At 35.9% G+C, this 19,207-nt stretch overlaps 1 protein-coding gene across 2 annotated transcripts in view; it reads right to left on the minus strand.

Moving 5' to 3' along the window:
* Positions 1–17,637, minus strand: part of LOC135076873 (lachesin-like) — a 44,062-nt gene extending 26,425 nt beyond the window's left edge. For both annotated transcript variants that reach the window (XM_063971352.1, XM_063971350.1), the window contains exon 1: positions 17,323–17,637. In XM_063971352.1, the coding sequence (XP_063827422.1) occupies positions 17,323–17,407 (85 nt within the window). In that variant the 5' untranslated portion in view covers positions 17,408–17,637. The remainder of the gene's footprint in view (positions 1–17,322) is intronic.
* Positions 17,638–19,207: the final 1,570 nt, after the last annotated feature.

The following is a 19,207-nucleotide window of genomic DNA, read 5'->3' on the forward strand; positions in this document are numbered from 1 at the left end:
AGCCCTTTTTGTAATGCAGATTATTTCGTTTGGCAGCTCTCATAATAAGATAATTTCATAGACCAGTTTCTTGACATGCCCTTACGAGCATTTCATGATAAATACTGAGCGGGAGTCTATTGACGCAGTGGCCCACTAATTTAATTCTATATTTTTTTGTGTTGTTATTGTTTATAATTTGTGCTTACTGTGATCAATAAATTCTATTCAATGCTATTCTATTCTATTCATAGAGCTACGTAATTTATAAAGCCCCATTTGACACTAGAAACCATTACACCGTTTCAGATTTTACGGAACCCTAAACATACTAAATGGCACTAAATGTCCATTCTAGCGTAAACTACTCTAAATGGCTCTAAATATGTAATAAAAAGTACATGTTTAAGAGACAAAGTATAAACTAAACTAGGTCTCATCTCACCCCAGGGGCGAATCAGGCTGATTTGTGTGCGAGTTGTGTTAATAATTCTGTTACGCCGAGAAACTTGAGGTGCGAAATACTTAAAATATGATATTAGAGAGGCTTCAGGCGAGTAATTAAAATATTAAAAGTGTTAGGCTCGTTCTATTTGGGGTCGTAAACAAGGCCTACATAAGTTAAACTAAGGCTGAGTTGCACCATCGTATTTTAACTGTAACAATAACATAACCGGTGCTTTTTGTATGGAGTATGACAGATTTTTGACGTTTGTCAAAGTTAAAGTAAGATGGTGCAACCCAGCCTAATATTGATAAAGGTAGCTGCAGTACAATTTTGTATTAGAATAATATTGTGGGAAACAACATTCTGACTGCAGCATTGTACTCGTCCAGTACCTACTTGAAATGACTTCGAGGCAATTTAATTAATTGGTTTGAAATATAAGGAAGGTAGCGATCACGATATTGAATACTCATGAACGTCACATCGTCTACAAATACAGAACAGTAATAACATATGAAATTGATATACATCCCATGTACATAACTACAGGTGAATAATAAATTAATCCTCAATTAAATTAATTACGATAAACATGCTTAATTGGTAACCAATTAATATTTGTATAGTCTTATTTTGTGGTATAGGGCTATCCAAATAATGTTTTATTTAATTGAATGTCCTGCTATTAAAAAATCTAAATAATTTACCATTATTTTAGAATACTCATGAATTCAGTTTCCCAAAACACTAAAGCCCTTGGAAGTAGCTAGGAAACTAAACTTTTACACTGTTTTGTGCCTACAGAGAAAAAAGTAAAGCACCTTTTCCGCATGGCCCTAGTCTAGTCAATTTAGATGACGCATCAAGGCAGTAGTAACGTGTTAATAATGTAGCGGAGTTGACGAGCGAATGGGATTACCAGCCACTGAGAATATGATTACGGGCGGGCTCATCAGCCCTAAGTGTTTACAGATGCACGCGACGCTCGCTCGCGCGGCCGTGTTTGCTTAATTGGCTACGCGCGACAAAAGTCCACTGCCCATTGCCCACTGCCCACTGCCCACTACCCACAGCCCAAATTAGATTACGAATCCACCCGCTCGGTCCTTCGCTACTCGCACTCACTTTACTTACCTCTTTCGCCCATAATTGACTTTACCCTAATTGAAAACGAGTCAAAGGCATCGCGATTTGGCCTTTTTGGTTTGAAAAGTATCTTTGTGTGGAAAAATATGGAACAATTTTGTTAGGTTATTTAACAAATAAGGACGAAACGTATAACTACTTTAATACATGTAAATTAATTACAGGTTATGACTTTAAACACATTTCGTACAATAAACAAAATGTTTTCTACAAGACGTCTAATGATACACATACAAGACGTTTAATGGCACATTTTGTGTAAGTTTTAAAACGGAACGTTTACGTAACGTAAAACAGAAAAATCTATTTGTAGACACAGCCATCGAAATCACTCCATTTGCGAGCGAAAGCAGCGAATGTTTGTTGTAAATAAACTCCTTTTCCAGCGTTTACTCATTTAGGTCATGCCAGCGCAGGATGCAGGCGCCAAATCTCAATTCGATAGAACGCGATTCAAAAATTGAATTATCAGCGTCGGCACGAAAATTGCTATCTAAAAATACCTAAAACCGATTGTGGTAAATTTGAGCTGGCGAGTCTCGTGTGGCTTAACGCTGCTCGGCGTGCCCATTCATGAGTATCGATTTTATGCAAAATGCAACAAGATTCACTTGAACATGCCGACTGTAGGTAGGTATCTGTCCAGCAATTACATCGGTATCGGTATCGAAGCTAGTAAATGGTGGGGAATGTTGTCCGGCGAGTTGAAATGCGACCTGCGAAATTGAGAGAATTGAAGTCGTGTATACATGTAACATTGTGTAATTGTGGAGCCCTATATACCCCTTTATAAGATGTTGATAAAACCAATTTAGCCGGGATCCGATAGTTCCGATACCCTGTTTATTATCAGTTGCGCCTCATTTTAGTTTCGTCGGTTCCATTGTGTAAACTGAATGAGCAAACAAGTAATGCAAATTTCGGTTAGTTAAGTAATTTGAAGTTTGCAGATCATGTTCTCTGTTTGGAATGGAGCGCGAACTGTGGCTACTGAAATAATTTGAAACCGGAGTGATAAATAGGTTAAGTGTATAATGTTCCCTCTGGACACGTGGTCCGACTGCTTTGTCCGACTAATCGGACCACGTGAACTTTTTTTTCCTGTTGGTTCGATTAAGGAGTCGGACTATCAAGACTTTCTGTTCTTAAGGTTACATGGTCCGACATTTAACCGCCCAACCTATTTGAAAGAAAGAAAGAAAGATACATTTATTATTTCATTAACTCAACACTATTTAATTGCATTTTCTTGATTGAAAAACTATAACAGACCTATTCCTTTTAGTTCAAACCAAAGTTTAACTGAGTTGAACTTTCAGGAAAAAAAATCCATAGTTTCAATAATTTTTCTAGAAATTTGAAATAAACGGAATATATTTTCCTAAAAATTCAACTATAATAAATCTATTGAATATTTTTGATAGATTTTTAGGCTAGTTTCCTAAAAAAATTTTTTTTGTCCGTCAATTTTAATATAAAAAAATATTGGACTTGAATTATTTAATTGCCAATCAAACAAATAATTTCAAAGTTATAGTGCGTTGAAGTTCCGCGTGACGTCACAACGTGCAGCACTTTTACGCACTCACTGACGTCACGGGCCTTTTCTTTAGAACTTTGGCACGCTTTATCTCTTTACATTTTCATTAGTTTTAAAAAGTGAAAAATAGGTGTCGAGTATTTTTTGATAAGCTAACTGACGGACTAATTAAAACTCTTGCTTTTTACCCAGGAAACATCCCTATTGAAAATTTGGAAAACAAATGAATACCTACCTACATAACCTACTTATCTATAATAATATAAACATTTAGGAAATGTTTATAAAAAAAAAACCGTGTATTTCAACTTCCTTGAAAGATTACTGAAGAAAGTTGACTTTACGGTTTTTTTCCTGAAAGTTCAATTCAGTTGAACTTTGAATTGAACTAAAAGGAGGTCGTTTTACATTGAATGAAACAATCTTTAATTAAAAATATTTATACCTTTACATATTTGTATTAATTTATTCAAATCAATATTGATTTAAATTTATTATTATTTTATTTAATAGTGAACCTTTCCATGCCAAGCCGTTCACGAGGAAGCTCTTGTTATTATTATGACCAAAGAGCATCGCATTGGTAGTTAATATGACATTGACACGAGAAATAGTTTCCATGGATCGATTTTGTTGCATACCACCCTAAATTTATTTCAAGTCCGATTAGTCGGACGAAGTGGAATTGCGATTCCTTGTAGTCCGATTAATCGAACCAACAGGAAAAAAAAGTTCACGTGGTCCGATTGATCGGACAAAGCAGTCGGACCACGTGTCCAGAGGGATAATGTTCTAATTTATTTCGCCAGCGCAAAGTTGTTAGGTGATTAGGCTCTTTCTGGGGTTATATTAAATTAATTAGGTGCCCTCGACGCCAATTATCATTAAATATTAGGGCAGCTGCTATTATTTAAGCAATTTAATTCTTTTATGTATTCAAAATACAAACTAGCTAAAGATTAAAATGCTATATTTATCGATATAATTACTTCCACACGCGTATTAGTTCCTCTAGTCTCACTTCAGTAATTAGAAGCGTTGAAGGCTCATTATGCTACAAGTTTCATAATTACGTAAGTGGTTCTTAGTGTTGTTTGATGAGCAATTTCAATGTTAGCTTTACGAGATGTTTGGCTATCCATAACTAGCAGGTTCCGTGTAAGTTATCTACATAACTTTACATAGCTACTTGTTACATTTATAAGATCAGTTAGCTCGAAATTTAAGCTTAATCAATAATCAAATTGATATAATAAAGAAAGCGAACATTTCAGCTTCAGTGTTTGATTTTCAGCGTAAAATGTAATGTATTACATTTTTTTATAATTAATTTATTAAATGTATCTTACGATACACAAAAAAGTTTTAATTCACGGTTTCGTTACCGTCCAAACGAACATACAAATAATAAACATGAGCACAAATTCCAGCTAATTATCACGATTGCATTTTAATGTGCAATTAAAATTAGCAGGCCCGAGTTAATTTAACTAATACAATTTGGGAAACGTCGAACATTTAACGCGTTCCATAATTACAAACGATAAACGAAACTGTAAAAGCTAAAGTTATAAATGTGATTACAAACAAACATAAGCTCGTAAATTGTCTGGGCGACTACGGCGTAGTACTGTAGCACTGTAGCACCGTAGAATAGCTACGACAGAGTGTTGTCATAATTTTTATTATTATTAGCTACTTTATTGTGCACCGAAATTCCGTGGTTGGCCGCTTTTAGGGTTGACTTGAAAGACACTACTTTAACGAGGGAATACTTCAAATTTCACCTTGAAATATAAGGGGTTTCCGGTTAAAATAACGAGAAAATATGTTACAAAATTTAGGAAAATTGCGTTATCTTCTTTGTCTCGTCTTGAATATCACCCGGCAATTTTGTCTTGATGTCTTGCTATTTTTGAGAGATATTGTTTGTAACTCGCAACATTAACCTCAACATATGAATAACATGAATTTTATGATTTTCCTTATCCAGTGTGGCAAAGTCGTGATTAAATTCGGAAGCATTAAAAAGTGAAATGTGAAATATTTCAAGCAAATAAGATCAAATTGTCTTTATTTTTAGCACAGCGCCTCGTTATTATTTTCCTGTCGAAATTTTAAGTGACGGGACGGAGAGAATGAAATGAAACAATACAATATGTAACAGCAAATGTTGCGAAAGGAACGTATCGAGTCGGTATGAAGGTTATAAAAATATTTGGAGGACAGCTTGGGGTTATATTGCCGTTATAAATCAGTGTTGGCGATAGCGCGCGGTGGCGTCGGCGCCGACGCGTGTCGTGTCGCGTGCTGCGCCGTGCCACGCGGTATCGCGCCGCGCTCGCGGCATAAATATATCGACACGACACACCTCACCACTACAATGTGTTCCGAACACACAATCATGGCTCTAATTGAGTCGTTGTTTCACGCTAATCTGCATTGTATCGGTATTTGTACGCGTACGCAAACTATTATGAATGAAAGTAAATATTATTAGCTTTAATTAGGCACTCGTATAGATAGGAGTAATTGAATGAATTGAAAAGTAGATAGATAAGGGAAACAAACACAGTACATCTCCCAAAGATAGAATTCAGATGCGCTTTTGATATTAATATCTGTATATTAGTATCGGTTTGCTAAGTAGTAAGTTAAATTTTAATGACGAATGGCTTAACCACTTCTTTCGAAAGAATATAATGAAATATTCATCAGTGAATTTGGTACACTTTTTAAAGTGTTTCATTAAAGCGTACCTACATTCTTACGTAAAATGTATGTTAAAATTCTGAATTTTAAACAGTAAAGTATTTACCCTTTAAACTTAAAAGTTATGTAGGTAATTGGTCATATAGTCAAAGTAAACTCTTTGGCAATTTACGTATTTGGAATAGGTGCAAATCGTAATAGCTGTCATTGCTATGTTATGCATTTATGATAAGTATGCTGAAATCTGTCAACTTTAAAATATTGACCAGAATTATTTTTGTATCAAATTATTAACTAAAGCCGCTGACACCAATATTTTAAGATAGAAAAGCCTACCGATCCGATTGATATTAAGTTCCATGTTTCAAAACTCATTCTTTGATGTTAAAATGTCGTCAAGTTGTACGCGTGGATATTACGCCAACTTTACCAATTTAGCAAATCTTAAGGAACGTTCATAAATTAAATACTTTACAGACGTGGATTTTATATCCCTATTTTTATAAAAACCAGTCTGATACAAATATGTTTTTGAGATTTTATCAGACAGGTTTTGATTTACGACCTCAACTTCAAACTGAATGCACGTCGTTCCATGCAGCGCTATTGTAAGCTTGTAAAACTTTTAGAACCGAATACCAGTTGCAGGGGATGCAATGGCTCGCGCTTCACATCGCCAGATTGGAAACCCCTGGCCAGTTTGAAATACGCGCTCTGGATTCACTTACAGCGTTTGCTTCGTGACCGAACTCCATAGTCGCAGCTCAGCCGTAAATAAAATGTTATTGTGTCGCGGAAACCGCACATCCAAAAAGCGGGAGCGTCGCGTGAAATGCTACCGGTTTCGGCATAGACGTGGAGAAATATGGGCAGACGTGCGCAAGCGAGTTATGGCCGCCGCTCGTGCTGCGCCGAACTGCGGTGTTTTATTTTGGAAACGAAAACATGAGCAATAATGATCAGAGTACAGCATTTCGTGTGGAGCTAGTGTCGGTAATCAATTAGGTACGAATATTAAGTACCTATTACCAACACATCCAACGCGATGATCGATAGTTTATTGATTGAGTTGAATTTTGAGTTCCCATTCTATGTTTGCAAATTATCCGTGTCCTAGGAAACAGCAAAGCTATCTTTGTGATTCCGAGAAAAGTATGACTCGAAAAAAGAAAAAAAAAACAGAAACACATAGGTATCATATAGAAAATGAGAATTTTAAGAGCTGAATTTACATTTCCAATGAAGCCATTAAGCGTAACAAGAGCTATACCGTTTTTTTATTCCAAGATACAACACTTTTCTGTTATAATGATGGAAGTAAAACTGCAACGAAGTTGGGATTGCTCGAACTTCAACATTTCTTCAAGATAGAAAAGAACAAAAAATAACTAATTATGCAAATAAATAACATCTCTTGCTTCTTTTCCCTGAATTGTTTGACTGAAGTCCTAGTTTCAATACAGTTAAAATATTTCTTGACTTAATCTACATAGACATATTGCACATAAAACAATCCCGTAGAAATTGCCGGTGGCTTCCTCCGTGCATGTTATGAAAACATACTACGCCCGACCGATTTGAAAACATGCATAAGAAAAACTTTTCTTATTACAATAATATATTCGTATTTTTGTCTGGAATTCACATGCGACATTTGAACCTAACGAAGTCAAGGCTCTTGCATGAAACGGCTGTAAATATGTGATTTTAAAATAATAACTTATTCTTTGTTCGGCAAAGAGTTTCTTTAGATGTTTTGAGTAAAATAAAATAACCACATACCTAGTGTAGAGTCGACAGCAGATGCATTGTATATTATTGTTGTAAAATCACACCGTAAAGACTCAATAAGATACGAATAGGTATGTTGATTTTTGGACTATGTGATAGTTTTTACAAATAGATATATTTTAGAACGCAAATGAAAGTTTTAAGTTATATTTTCATGTCATAACATTTTAGCTAAGATTAATAAAATTACATTAGTAGCTGATTTTTGATTCAATAGCATTTCTTTGAATTATCACGTCATCATTTTTTGACAAAACAAGTATCATTTAGTGTGAAAATACGAAACAGAATTTGGTACAAAGCAAAACTGGAGTATGAATGCAAAATGTGTTGATCTTATTTTAGTAGATGTGACAGTACACAGAAATGTGCGGTGAAAACTGAAATGTCGAGTGTGATTCGTTTACGTATTGCCAAACAAACAAAGTAGGTTTCCGAATAAAATAAATTGTAAAGTAAATACGATAGGAAAATGATTAAAAAATGTAACAATATTTGTCATGAAGGTAAAGGAGTGACTACAGCGCGTTTTATCAACGAAATCATAATATATGTAAGTATAATAAAACTACATTGTATTCAATGAGCTCTAGAATAATTTAGCGTATGTCAAGTTTCCCGGTTATAGTCTTTAAACAACGCTAAACGTTAACTTGAATAAAAGTTTAATTTTTGTAATGTTTGCAGTAGTAATTGTACACTGAACGAAAAATAAAAGATTTGCAAATGCAAGTAGGTAGGTATCTCTTATTTTTCAGCCAGAACGAGGAAAAAAGTATTCTCTAGTTTGCGGTTTGTAGCCGTGCAGTAAAAATAAGGGGAATTTATTTTTTCCCCTTCTGACAAATTGGATAAATTTTGTGTTTCTGGCTGTTTGTATTTTACTGCACTTGTACAAGTTATTCGTGTATTGGCTGAGTAATAATGTTCCGTTGTTGAACGCTCAGAGAAATTCAAGTTTCGACTTTACGACTTCTTAGTAGGATTTATGAAGTACCTATGTAGATATGTACATACGCAGGTAAGATGTTTATGTGTAACTTGTTATCAACTAAACGAGGTTCTTGAACTAAAATTATTGGTAACAAAAGTTTATTGACCGAACTAACCTTTCGCGCAGAAAACAATTCAATTCAGATTCCAAAGTTAATTAAAATACTGAAACAACAATGCTTAAGCTGTCATAGTTTCTAATTGAACCAAAGCAAGTACAATTTCAACTCTAAGAAATAAAATCTGTAGTTAAATACAGTTTTCGAGTGTTGTTGTGGAATCCCAAGAATGTTGCACTAAAAGCGATCTATTAAATTAAAATCAGAGCTGGAACACCGAAATGTACTAACGATGCCGGCTTCGTACGAACTCTCAAATATTTACAATGAAATCATGAAGCAGTGTTTTATTGTGGCACCCAGGGCACGGCTCGCTAACTCTGAATGGCCGTTGAAGGAGAGCTAGTGTATCTGCATTTCGTGCATATTCTCGTAAATGCCAGTTGCCTTGCAGCTGACTCGGAGGCAACTAGCGTAAACTTTAAGTAAGAGAAAATTTGCTTTGAAATATTTTCTAGGCGAAACTACACAGCAAATAAGGAAGCTTTATGTACACTGAGATTTATACTCAAAATAAATAACATATCAGCCGGTCTCGAGAGTTAATAAAAATTAGTTGGAAACTTCATACGTGCTCACTTTATGCCTGTCTAGATCGTTAAATAACTTCTGTGCGACATGCGGCACTTTTATTTAAATCTTCTCTTTTTACTTAGTCTTATCAAGTTCTTCTTGACTTTGTGACGTAGAAACAGTATATACGGATACGGATAAACAACAGAAATATTTTATGTTAGCCCGTAAAAATATAAGTTTACTGCTTTAATTTAATTCGAGAAGAAAAATAAAATAAAAATATAAACCTACAAAACTAACAAACAAGCTTCCCATATAAGCCGCTCTTAAATTATTCATATCTCCAAACTGCCGAAAAGTATTAAAAAATAAAACACAACTTCACTCTGCGTACTCTAAGCAGATTTACTCGTAATTTGTAAGGCAAATTCTTATGAATACTTCCTGCTGCACAGCTGTAATAAAATCTCGAGATTACCCTGAATTTATTCAACGTCTAGTGCAAATGGAATCGTAGTAGACAATTTGTTGTTTATTAAATCAATGGAGGTTGAATTTGAAATCAAAAGTAATCTGCTTGCGCGGAAGCGCGGAAGTAGATGGATGACAAGGAAAATACGGGAGAAAATTCAAAAGGAGCAAAGGTGGCGCGGGCGTAGAAAATTGCCTTCATTAGATAGAGGGACCCAGGGCGTTATTATGTGACACACGGAGCCGCGGCCCGCCGAGCTAGCCAATTACAACACAAACGGTATATTACCTAAAGTAATGAGAACGTTTTAATTACGTTTCCTGCGTTTATACAGCTTACAGTGTTTATTAATAGGCGTCAAATTTGTGCGGGTTACTTTACATCGTGATGAGGCACTAATAGACACTTTGTTATGGTCTCTTAGTTTTGTATGATTTGTTCATTCGCACCTGTGCGACTTTGAAGATGAAATCTTTTTGTTTAAGTAGCGTGTACACTGGAGCGTCATTACAATTCAAATTGTATGTTTACTGGATTTTTTTTAGTTATCTTGTGTTTTCGAATGACACAAAAAGAAGAATAGTATTGATCTGTGGACGGACGATGGTTATTTGTGGTACAATTTTTTATGTTTAAGAGTAGATTTAAGGATATGTCGTGCTTACAACTCAATTTCTGTCAGCAGATTAAAGTTGTAAGTACTATTTCAATATAAGTACTGGTCGAGTGTAAAACAGCTAATAACAGTGTGTAACTAGTTTATTTACAAGTTGTTCCTACGTTGTTTTGCTTTTGCCTAGATTTAGACATCACTGTCACATTTTGTTGAAAATAGGTCATATTTTAATTCAAACCCGGGGTAATTTTCAAAATCGTCACTCTACCTAGAGGTAGAGCTGATTTCCTGGTTTTGGTGAACATAAAGTGCACTTTGAATGTAGAAGTTACAAATTCAGTTGCTTGCATTCCCACGATATTAACTGCGAGTGTACAATGTTTTTAACGTAACATGCTACGAGTATTTCTAAATCTGAGATTGTTAAGGGCGAAAACACTACTCTTGTAGCTACTGTAAAGAGATTTATCTATTTAAGCATAAGCAATCATTAAATTAGTTTGATCTGATGCTGTTTTCATTTTATTGTTTATGCTATTTTATGTTTGTGGTGCAAAGATAAAATTAATGATTTTTATTTAGAAAACCTTACACTTATACTGGCAGAAGTCGTGGTACCTGGTAAACAACAATGTTGGCGAGGCTGTATTGCAAAATGTTCGCAAAATTGCTATAGCCTTCTATTCAAAATTCATACACCAACTGTAATTTCGAGGAAATTTATAATTTGCAAACATATCATTAGGCCAATAGAATCATTCTATAAATAAGTATTATTTATGATTAAAATAGTTTATAATGTAGATGAGTATAAGATGGTTAGACGAGATCGACATTGTAATATAGATGCTATGCCATTTTGTTTCAAACTCCAATTTACACGAAAATAAAAAGAAACATAAAAATAATTTAGAATGATAGGGTTATGGGCCTTGTATAGATATTTGTTACAGAGTTTAGAGCAAATAAATATTCATTCGTCAAACTAAATTTGCAAACCGTTAAAATTCATTGGAAACGTTGCTGGAAACTTTTAATACTTTTTGACGACCTCCGAAATATTTCCGTGTAATCAAATTTGAATAGGGTGTTCATTTTAACTGAATTTATAACGACAGTATGAGCCAAAGCACACGATGCGTTGCGGCGGCGGTGCGACGTCGCTGCGTGACTGCGTCGCCTTAAAGCTTTGGTCTCGCGATCGCAACGCACAACGCTGCAATATGCGGTGACGAACACATCATTAATAAAATGTCTAGAATGTTCTCTTGTTCCGTCCCAGTATGCGTCAGCGGTGAAGAGCAATTCGTCGCAGTTTGCGTCAGCCGCGTACGCAGCGTTGTGCGTTGCGATCGCGAGACCGAAGCTTTACATAGTGGCGAGCACCGCAAATCTTTGCGGTGCGGTGCCGCAATGCATCGTGTGCTTCGGCTCCTAAATGACAGCAATCAGTAAGTTGCGTAGGCGTCACGAGCGGACGAGTGTTTAAGTTCTGCCATTCCATAGATATTTTACGATATGTAGTAAGAACTGTAGACGAACTTTGTATCTCATAGCTCGGGTCGGCTTGTTTATGGCAATCGGCGTCGCAATGAACCGGGACCAACTTCAGCGGCAGAGTTGAGTAACAAATTGCAGTGGAGCTGACAACTCGCAAATAATCATACAAGGTAAGTTCGAGCGTCGAAAGTTCTGACTCTGATGGCAATAAGCTTCCGATGGTCAATCAAGAGTAATTTCAAACGCTTTGTGTTGGAAAAGTGATTAATAATACAATAAATGGTATGTATGTATGTAAACATAGTTAATGTTTGTTTGTAAAATTTGCCTTCTAGATGTATTGATTGGATTCATGAGAGAAATGTGATACGTATGTTGAGAGAGACACAAATAACCAAAACTTGTTTATGAGATATTATGTGAATGTAAACTATGATTAAACTTTGTCAGCTTGAAAATACCAGTAATATCGAAGCGAGAGTTTATTAATGTTTGCTGAGCTCTTCTTTTGAATCTGCAAGGCTGATTGCAAGGGCTTAATATCATATGAATAAATAGTTACTCGTACCTATATTCAGAAATATCAGACAATATCCATCGTTTCGTTAATTAATTGGCTGAATCGGCGCAAACGAGGTGGACGAAATGTTGACTATTTTTGGTGCAAATAATAAAATAAAGTCGCCGTAATTTTGTAAGGGAACGCTTTGATCATTGTTTACCGACCAAAATACACTTTCTTTCTAGATTTTAGTCGAATCCTTTTAATTAGGAGGTCGTTGTCATCACGCGGGTTTGGTCCTCCAGAATTCCTGCGGTACTCTCTCGCGACTTCAAACAAAATAGGTACGTAATTTGTTTACTTTGTGTTTTGTAACGGGCCTTTATACTTCGCTATTTTTGCCTTATATTTACGATAAAAGTGGTCAGGCCTTTGTCTTGTAGCTAATAATTTTGTGATTTTCAAAGATCTGTGACGACCGTCTTATATATTCTGGTTCTGTTTCAAGTACAAAGAGCAACAAAGTTCACTGAATCTAGTCCTGTAATGTTTCTTTCTTACATTTGTTTACAATGTTACTTTGAATAATTAAAATTATATTTTGTAGTTCTTAGCCAAGGGTTGGACAATCCAGAATGGAAAGTTTAGTCAGAATCCCACTCGCATTGAGTTCATAAATTGTTTGTGTAATTAAGTTAAATATAGACTCCAAAAGTATTAACAGTAGTTAAATAACGTTTCGTATTACGTATGGAGGTTTCTTTAACAAACTCAAACCACCCACTGAAAGTGATCAATTTGTATTTAATTAGTTATTGAAATTAGGGCATCCATACGTATCTATAGCTATACGCTTTATGTAAGTACTCATAAGACCGATGCAACTCTTTCTGCCCCACAAAACCTCTCTAAGCTGGATTAGCCCCGCCGTTAGTGTCCACGTTGTCGCCGTATGTCGTCACATGGAGCATGGATTGACGATTTTCGCCTTTGTGGTATTAGGCGGACCGCATAAATGGGAAAAAAAATCGTGTGTTCCATTTAACGATTAATCGATCTTCCAACTTGCACTAAGTTCTAGGTATGACCACAATTCTGTAGTCAAAGAGGTCCCAGATAGAGTCCAAAATGCCACTGATTGTTTGTCTAGGGACAACTGTTCTATGGATGGAAGATTCCTAATTGTAGGTAGGTACAGGTAGATAAAGCGTTGACAAATTAAATCTTAGTTAAGGGTTTTGATCTAATAAAATCTGTTTAACTTTGTGTTTATGTTATCAGATCTTAAAATGAATGCCGTATTGTATTGTGCAACGAAAGTATTTTTTTTTAAACACGAGTAGGGTGTCAATGCCTGTAACTCTTTCCACTCGTAAACCCTGCTCGGAGTCAAATTAGCCGCGCACTAGAGTCCAGTTGTCGCACTACGTTACTGATGGGGCGCATGGATTGACGTCACCTTTGTGGTATTAGGTAGACCGTACAAGTACCATTTTTGTTTATGGTTTTTCACCAAACCATTAATTGACCTACATTCTAAAAGAAATAATTATTATTGTAATTGTTTGTAATAGTTTAGGTTTACATATTTATGCTATTTTATTATCTGTTTTTTTTTTCACTCAATGCACCGACCGTAACCCAGTGCTCCAAAGGTCAAGTACTGAAATCTACCGTCGTGGCATACTCACTAGGCCGTGACTATGCTAATTGGGGTCTATTTAGCACATTTTTTGTTTTTAATTATCTTTCTTTTTTTACTCTTTTTCTTATGTTAAATTGTGTGCCAAATAAAAAATATTTCTGTTCTATTCAATCATTATTTCGATTACCATTAAATAATTAAATAAAAACTGTCTAACTTCAAACTGAATAAGCATGAGGTATTAAGAACTTTAAAATGTACTTAATTATAATTAAAACAAAAAACATGTAAACGGGTCTTCACTAGTCACTCAATAGAGTCCATTAAATGCAACTTACCGGAAAATTACTAAATGCAATGTCCGTACCAACTACCTACCTATGAAACGTGCCTCCGTTCAAAGTTAGCCCTGTTTACCATGACAAGATCTCACGTTGATTCGACGCGTTTGATAAACTTTAATGCTGTTCGCCCACATGAGTCAATATCCCAATCCAGACAAATAGGTCAAGCCATCAGTGTTGCCACCTCTGATTTTTTTTACCCTAACGTTTGGCGAATTTACCCTAAATTAGGCTATTTTATTTTTTTACCCCATTTTTTTGATAAAAGCAAATCTATTTACGTAATTATAACTTAACTAGTATTTAACTACTACGGTTTCCAAACATTCTTGGAATGCATCCATACCTAGTAGTCATAGAAATGTAATCTGCAGTATTTTTCCTCTTAAAATCGTACGTTTTATTGAAAAATTTGTATAATTCTTTTACCCTGAAAAATACCCTGAATTTAGGGTAAAATACCCTAATGTGGGGACACTACAAGCCATGTCTTCGCTCCCGGCCATCAAGTTTGGCCCACGTCACGTTCAACACGCTCACATTTTCTTTGATCATACAAAACCAGTCTAATGAACATACCTACAAACGGTCGCGGCAATTGGGTCTAATACTTTTTGTGTTATTTTCAAATATTTTTTAAACATAATCCTATTTTTATATTATGGCATTGTTTGGAATGTGCCTTTTCGCAATTACCTTAAGAAAACACTCACTCCCGTATTTACAAACATTACTATGAGATCTCACAGTGCTCGTGGACGTACAGGGTCACACACAAACCAATCACAGAGCTCTATTTAACACTGTGCGTTCGATTTGCTGCTTCACTTAAGCAAGCTTCGTTTGTGAATACGGGCGTTACTTTCAAATCGGTTAATTTAAAAAAAAAATCTAGTAATAGGGGGTCAGTAATAATTTTTTATTTTCAAATTACTCAATTCAAAAGAATCCGGCCATAGAGTTCGAGGAAGATATTAACAGGCTGCGAGTTTCAGTCCAAAGTATTCGTATCAAAAAAGAGTTAGTGGAGCGCTTTGTTAGCTAAGTGAAACGTTTCTGTTAGGCAACTTCAAGGAAGAAAAAGAGGGCAAGAGTTGTCTTTTATTGGCTAACTTAGAAGTAAGATCAGTTATTGGAACAGTGAATGAATTTGATTTGACAACCGAAGGAGAGTTATGATTTTTGATTTCTTGGGTACACTCTTGTTGTATCTTAAAGAATAATTTTGTTACTTATTTGTAGTCATGCGCAGTGTTTGCTTCAGAAGAATTTGTAAGTATTTCTTCAGCAGAATAATTACCCATTAGAATGTAACTTTAAATCAATAACATAAAACTCCCCATTACTTCCATTCGAGTAATTATTGTCAAGTCATTGATTAAAAATAATGATATATGTACTTATTTAAAAAAAATAGTTTATGTACTTATTTGAATTTCCTAAGCTTTTATCGATAACTATTATAATGGGATGACATCCATAACCAGTTAATCATAACTAGTTACTAAGAGCTCGGGTGTGTAATCACCACGCGCCAATCAGAACTGCCCAAAACCAATTACATCAAAGACCTTTGTCCAGCAATAGGCTCTAATGGCCGCTGCTTCGCTTCAAAGCTGCGCTCCGAGCGTCCACAGTCCACGCTAGGTTTTTCATTTTCTTTGAGCATACCAAACTAGCCTAATGAACACGGAAACATAACGGCAATTTGCGTGCCGTACTATCGCGACACTCGCACAGATTCCACGGAATCCAATAATTCCCTTTTGAATATTCTATGGCTCATCCAGCAAAAAGCTAATCCGCTGAAAAATGGGTTATAGATATCAGAGTTGGCGCAGGCACGTCGGAAAAATATGCCAATTGTTTGCCGGCGTATGAGCCCGCGGCATTAATAACGGCATTTAAATAATAAATTTCAGCTTTATTGATGTTTTAATTGCTTTCGCAGCTCTTTACAGCCAACTAGCGGAGCGTCGAGTGAACAGTAATGATCCACTGAGGACTCGTTTTGAATTTCATTGTGCAAATAGCGACAAATTAATTCTATTAATGTTTTTAACTTCGCTCCATTGTAGTACTCGTAGTATCGATTTAAACTCCCCCAAAACTTATGTAACGAATAACTTCCCCTATAGTATCTGATCCAGTCACGGTTGTATTCATAAAGTAATAAATAATGTGTAGAGATTGATTGCTACGAGCGAAGCAAACTTCGTTAATAAATTACTCATGGGGCTTAAATTGTTTGAAGCTTCAAGATTATGTAAATTGATTGTGGATATTAAAAAAATATATTTCAAGATAGTGTACAACTTATATCGATATTTTAGGAGAAATTTCTTTTTAAAGAAACCCAAAGGGAATTAAAACATATTCTAAAATTGTTTCATCATTGAATAAGTTACCGCGTTCATCACGATAACCTATTCATAAGTTATCATACATCAATCAAAGGCCAATCATTGACCTTTGTCCGGTACCGTCGATTACGAACTTAATTTACTAATAAATGAATCGTGACGTCAATACTGTGCTATAATAGGTATGAATATTATGAAAACAAAATAACTAAAAAATAAAACAAAAACAAGCGCATTAAATCAATGAATCCCAAACAATAGTTTCACGGTTCAACCGAATAACTGCGAATGCGGTGGCGAGGGCAGTCGCCGAGTGTTTACAAACTTGTGAGACATGTATCTCGCATCACGAACTTTGTGTTAAATAGATTCTAAACTTCTCAAGCGAGACACTAGAGAGGTACATTGCAAACGCATTAGCTCGGGATTTATTGAGATGCATCTTTGTTTACGCTTTCACGACGAGAACCAATGCAAACTCATACAAATGGATCATAAGCTCCGTTAGCAGCACAGAAAATAAAAAGCGAAACGCTCAAACTTTCACAAAAGCTACGCAAACATTGTTGCAAAACAATTAACTTCTGCAAAGTAATGCGCAATACTTAAGGTTCCATGTTTATTTCCATAACTTACCATCGGACGACGTGACAGCACATCTAATGATAAGTAGCAAAACAAACGCCGTCGTCGATCGCGACACCAATCTTCGACCGTTCATGGTTTTATAATTACTTTAACCCAGGGACATCGTAATTAACTTTTTCTAGTGTTAGAATTGTGTTGTCATGGCTGTCGGTGGGGCAACGGTGTGGGTTCATTCATCCGCCGGGGTAGGAATAGGTGTCATTAAATATTCATCGGTGAGTCGTGAGTTGAGTTGTTTGTCGAGATCGTTTCGAGCGAGCGCGGCGAGCGAGGCGTGGAGCGAGATGCGACTCGCGTGCTCGGAGCGCGTCCGCTGTGTACTGGCGGCGAGCGGGCCGCTTTGTCTAGCAGCGGGCCCGACGCGGCGCTTGCGTAGCCCCGCCTCGCTGGATGAAAGGACGGAACATTACCAGTATTTGTAACAGTTTGCGTCAAATTGATATAAATGGAGACGGTTTTAATAAAGTGTAATTGACTTTTGCCGACTTTGCGTCGCATTAATTTCGACCACGTTAAGACGCCTCGGGCAGGTGCCGCGTTAAATACCACCGGAGGAAGTTCGCTTTTGGCCATGAATAATCTTGAATTTAAATTAATGTTAATCAACGATGAGTTTTTAACTTCCGCTCAAATATCTCTGAGATTGAATTTTCCGCGTTTTGTAATCAAATTACTTTAGTTAAAACATAGTTTATTACAAAAAGTTAACTTTTAAACTTCTTTGACATGCGTATTTGACGTCATCGCGATCGTCACCGCGCGAAGCCTTGCATTTCCCCATACAAATTAACCAAACGACACTTCTCTTCATTACGTAGCTGCGCTACTCTCAACAATGCAGCTGCATTTTGTAAAGTTATCATAATTTATTAACGTCGAAAAATATTGCGAGATGGCGTATTAAAAGATCAACATTATCTTTCTGCATCCACAAATAATTACAGGACTATTTTAATAAGTGTTAGGGGATTTTCTTCTATTAGTAATGGACAATCGTGATCTCGTTTCTCGAGAACTTTTCTTTGCCCAAATTTCTGCATGTACGACCTGCCTACCATTGTTAATCCTCAGGCTGTACCGCTCGTTATTCTATGCTCGTCATTTCTGAATCGATCTCACAAAGGAACACTGACCATAACTCTCGAACACGAGCGATTCGACAGACAAACGGTCCAATTAGGTATGTCCAATTTCGAGAAAGAAGTCAATGGACGAATCCAACTCAGTTGGGCGTTCGGGAAACTACGTAATCACTGTTTACCTAACCTACCTCAGTGACTCAAGACAAAACGAGTGTGTTGCCATTGTTGAATACGAAGACAAAGACGGGCTCTCACTTAGGTCCTTGTGAAGACAGTTTATTATTATTAAGTGACCACACAATAACGGTAATATTAATTACCTTATCAAACAATTACTTTTAGGCTTGGTTGCACCATCTTACTGTAACGATAACAACGATAACCGGTGTATTTTGTATGGAGTTTGACAGATTTTTGAAGTTTGTTAAAGTCAAAATAAGATAGTGCAACCCCCCAGCCTTAGTGTTTTTATACAAATAATTGTAGGCAAATGCCTACATACAAAATGTAGAGTTTGCATTAAGTAAATGAATGTTAAGGATTATTTAACTGAAACATTCGTTTCAGTATACCAAACCTATTGGGAAGCAGAGTAGGTTACATACCTACCTATTAGATTTTTGGGAACGACAAATTCTAAACTTTTTGTAAGGGTTTAAGTATAATGTGCTCTGAAAACGATCAAACAAAATGTTAGATATTCAGAAAAGTAAGGACCTACTTACTATTTGCTAATTCCTAAGCTGCTTATATCCGAAAAACTTTTGAAGGGATTATGGTAAAAAGTTGTT

The sequence above is a fragment of the Ostrinia nubilalis genome, chromosome 12, assembly GCF_963855985.1.
Source record: "Ostrinia nubilalis chromosome 12, ilOstNubi1.1, whole genome shotgun sequence".
NCBI lineage: Eukaryota > Metazoa > Arthropoda > Insecta > Lepidoptera > Crambidae > Ostrinia > Ostrinia nubilalis.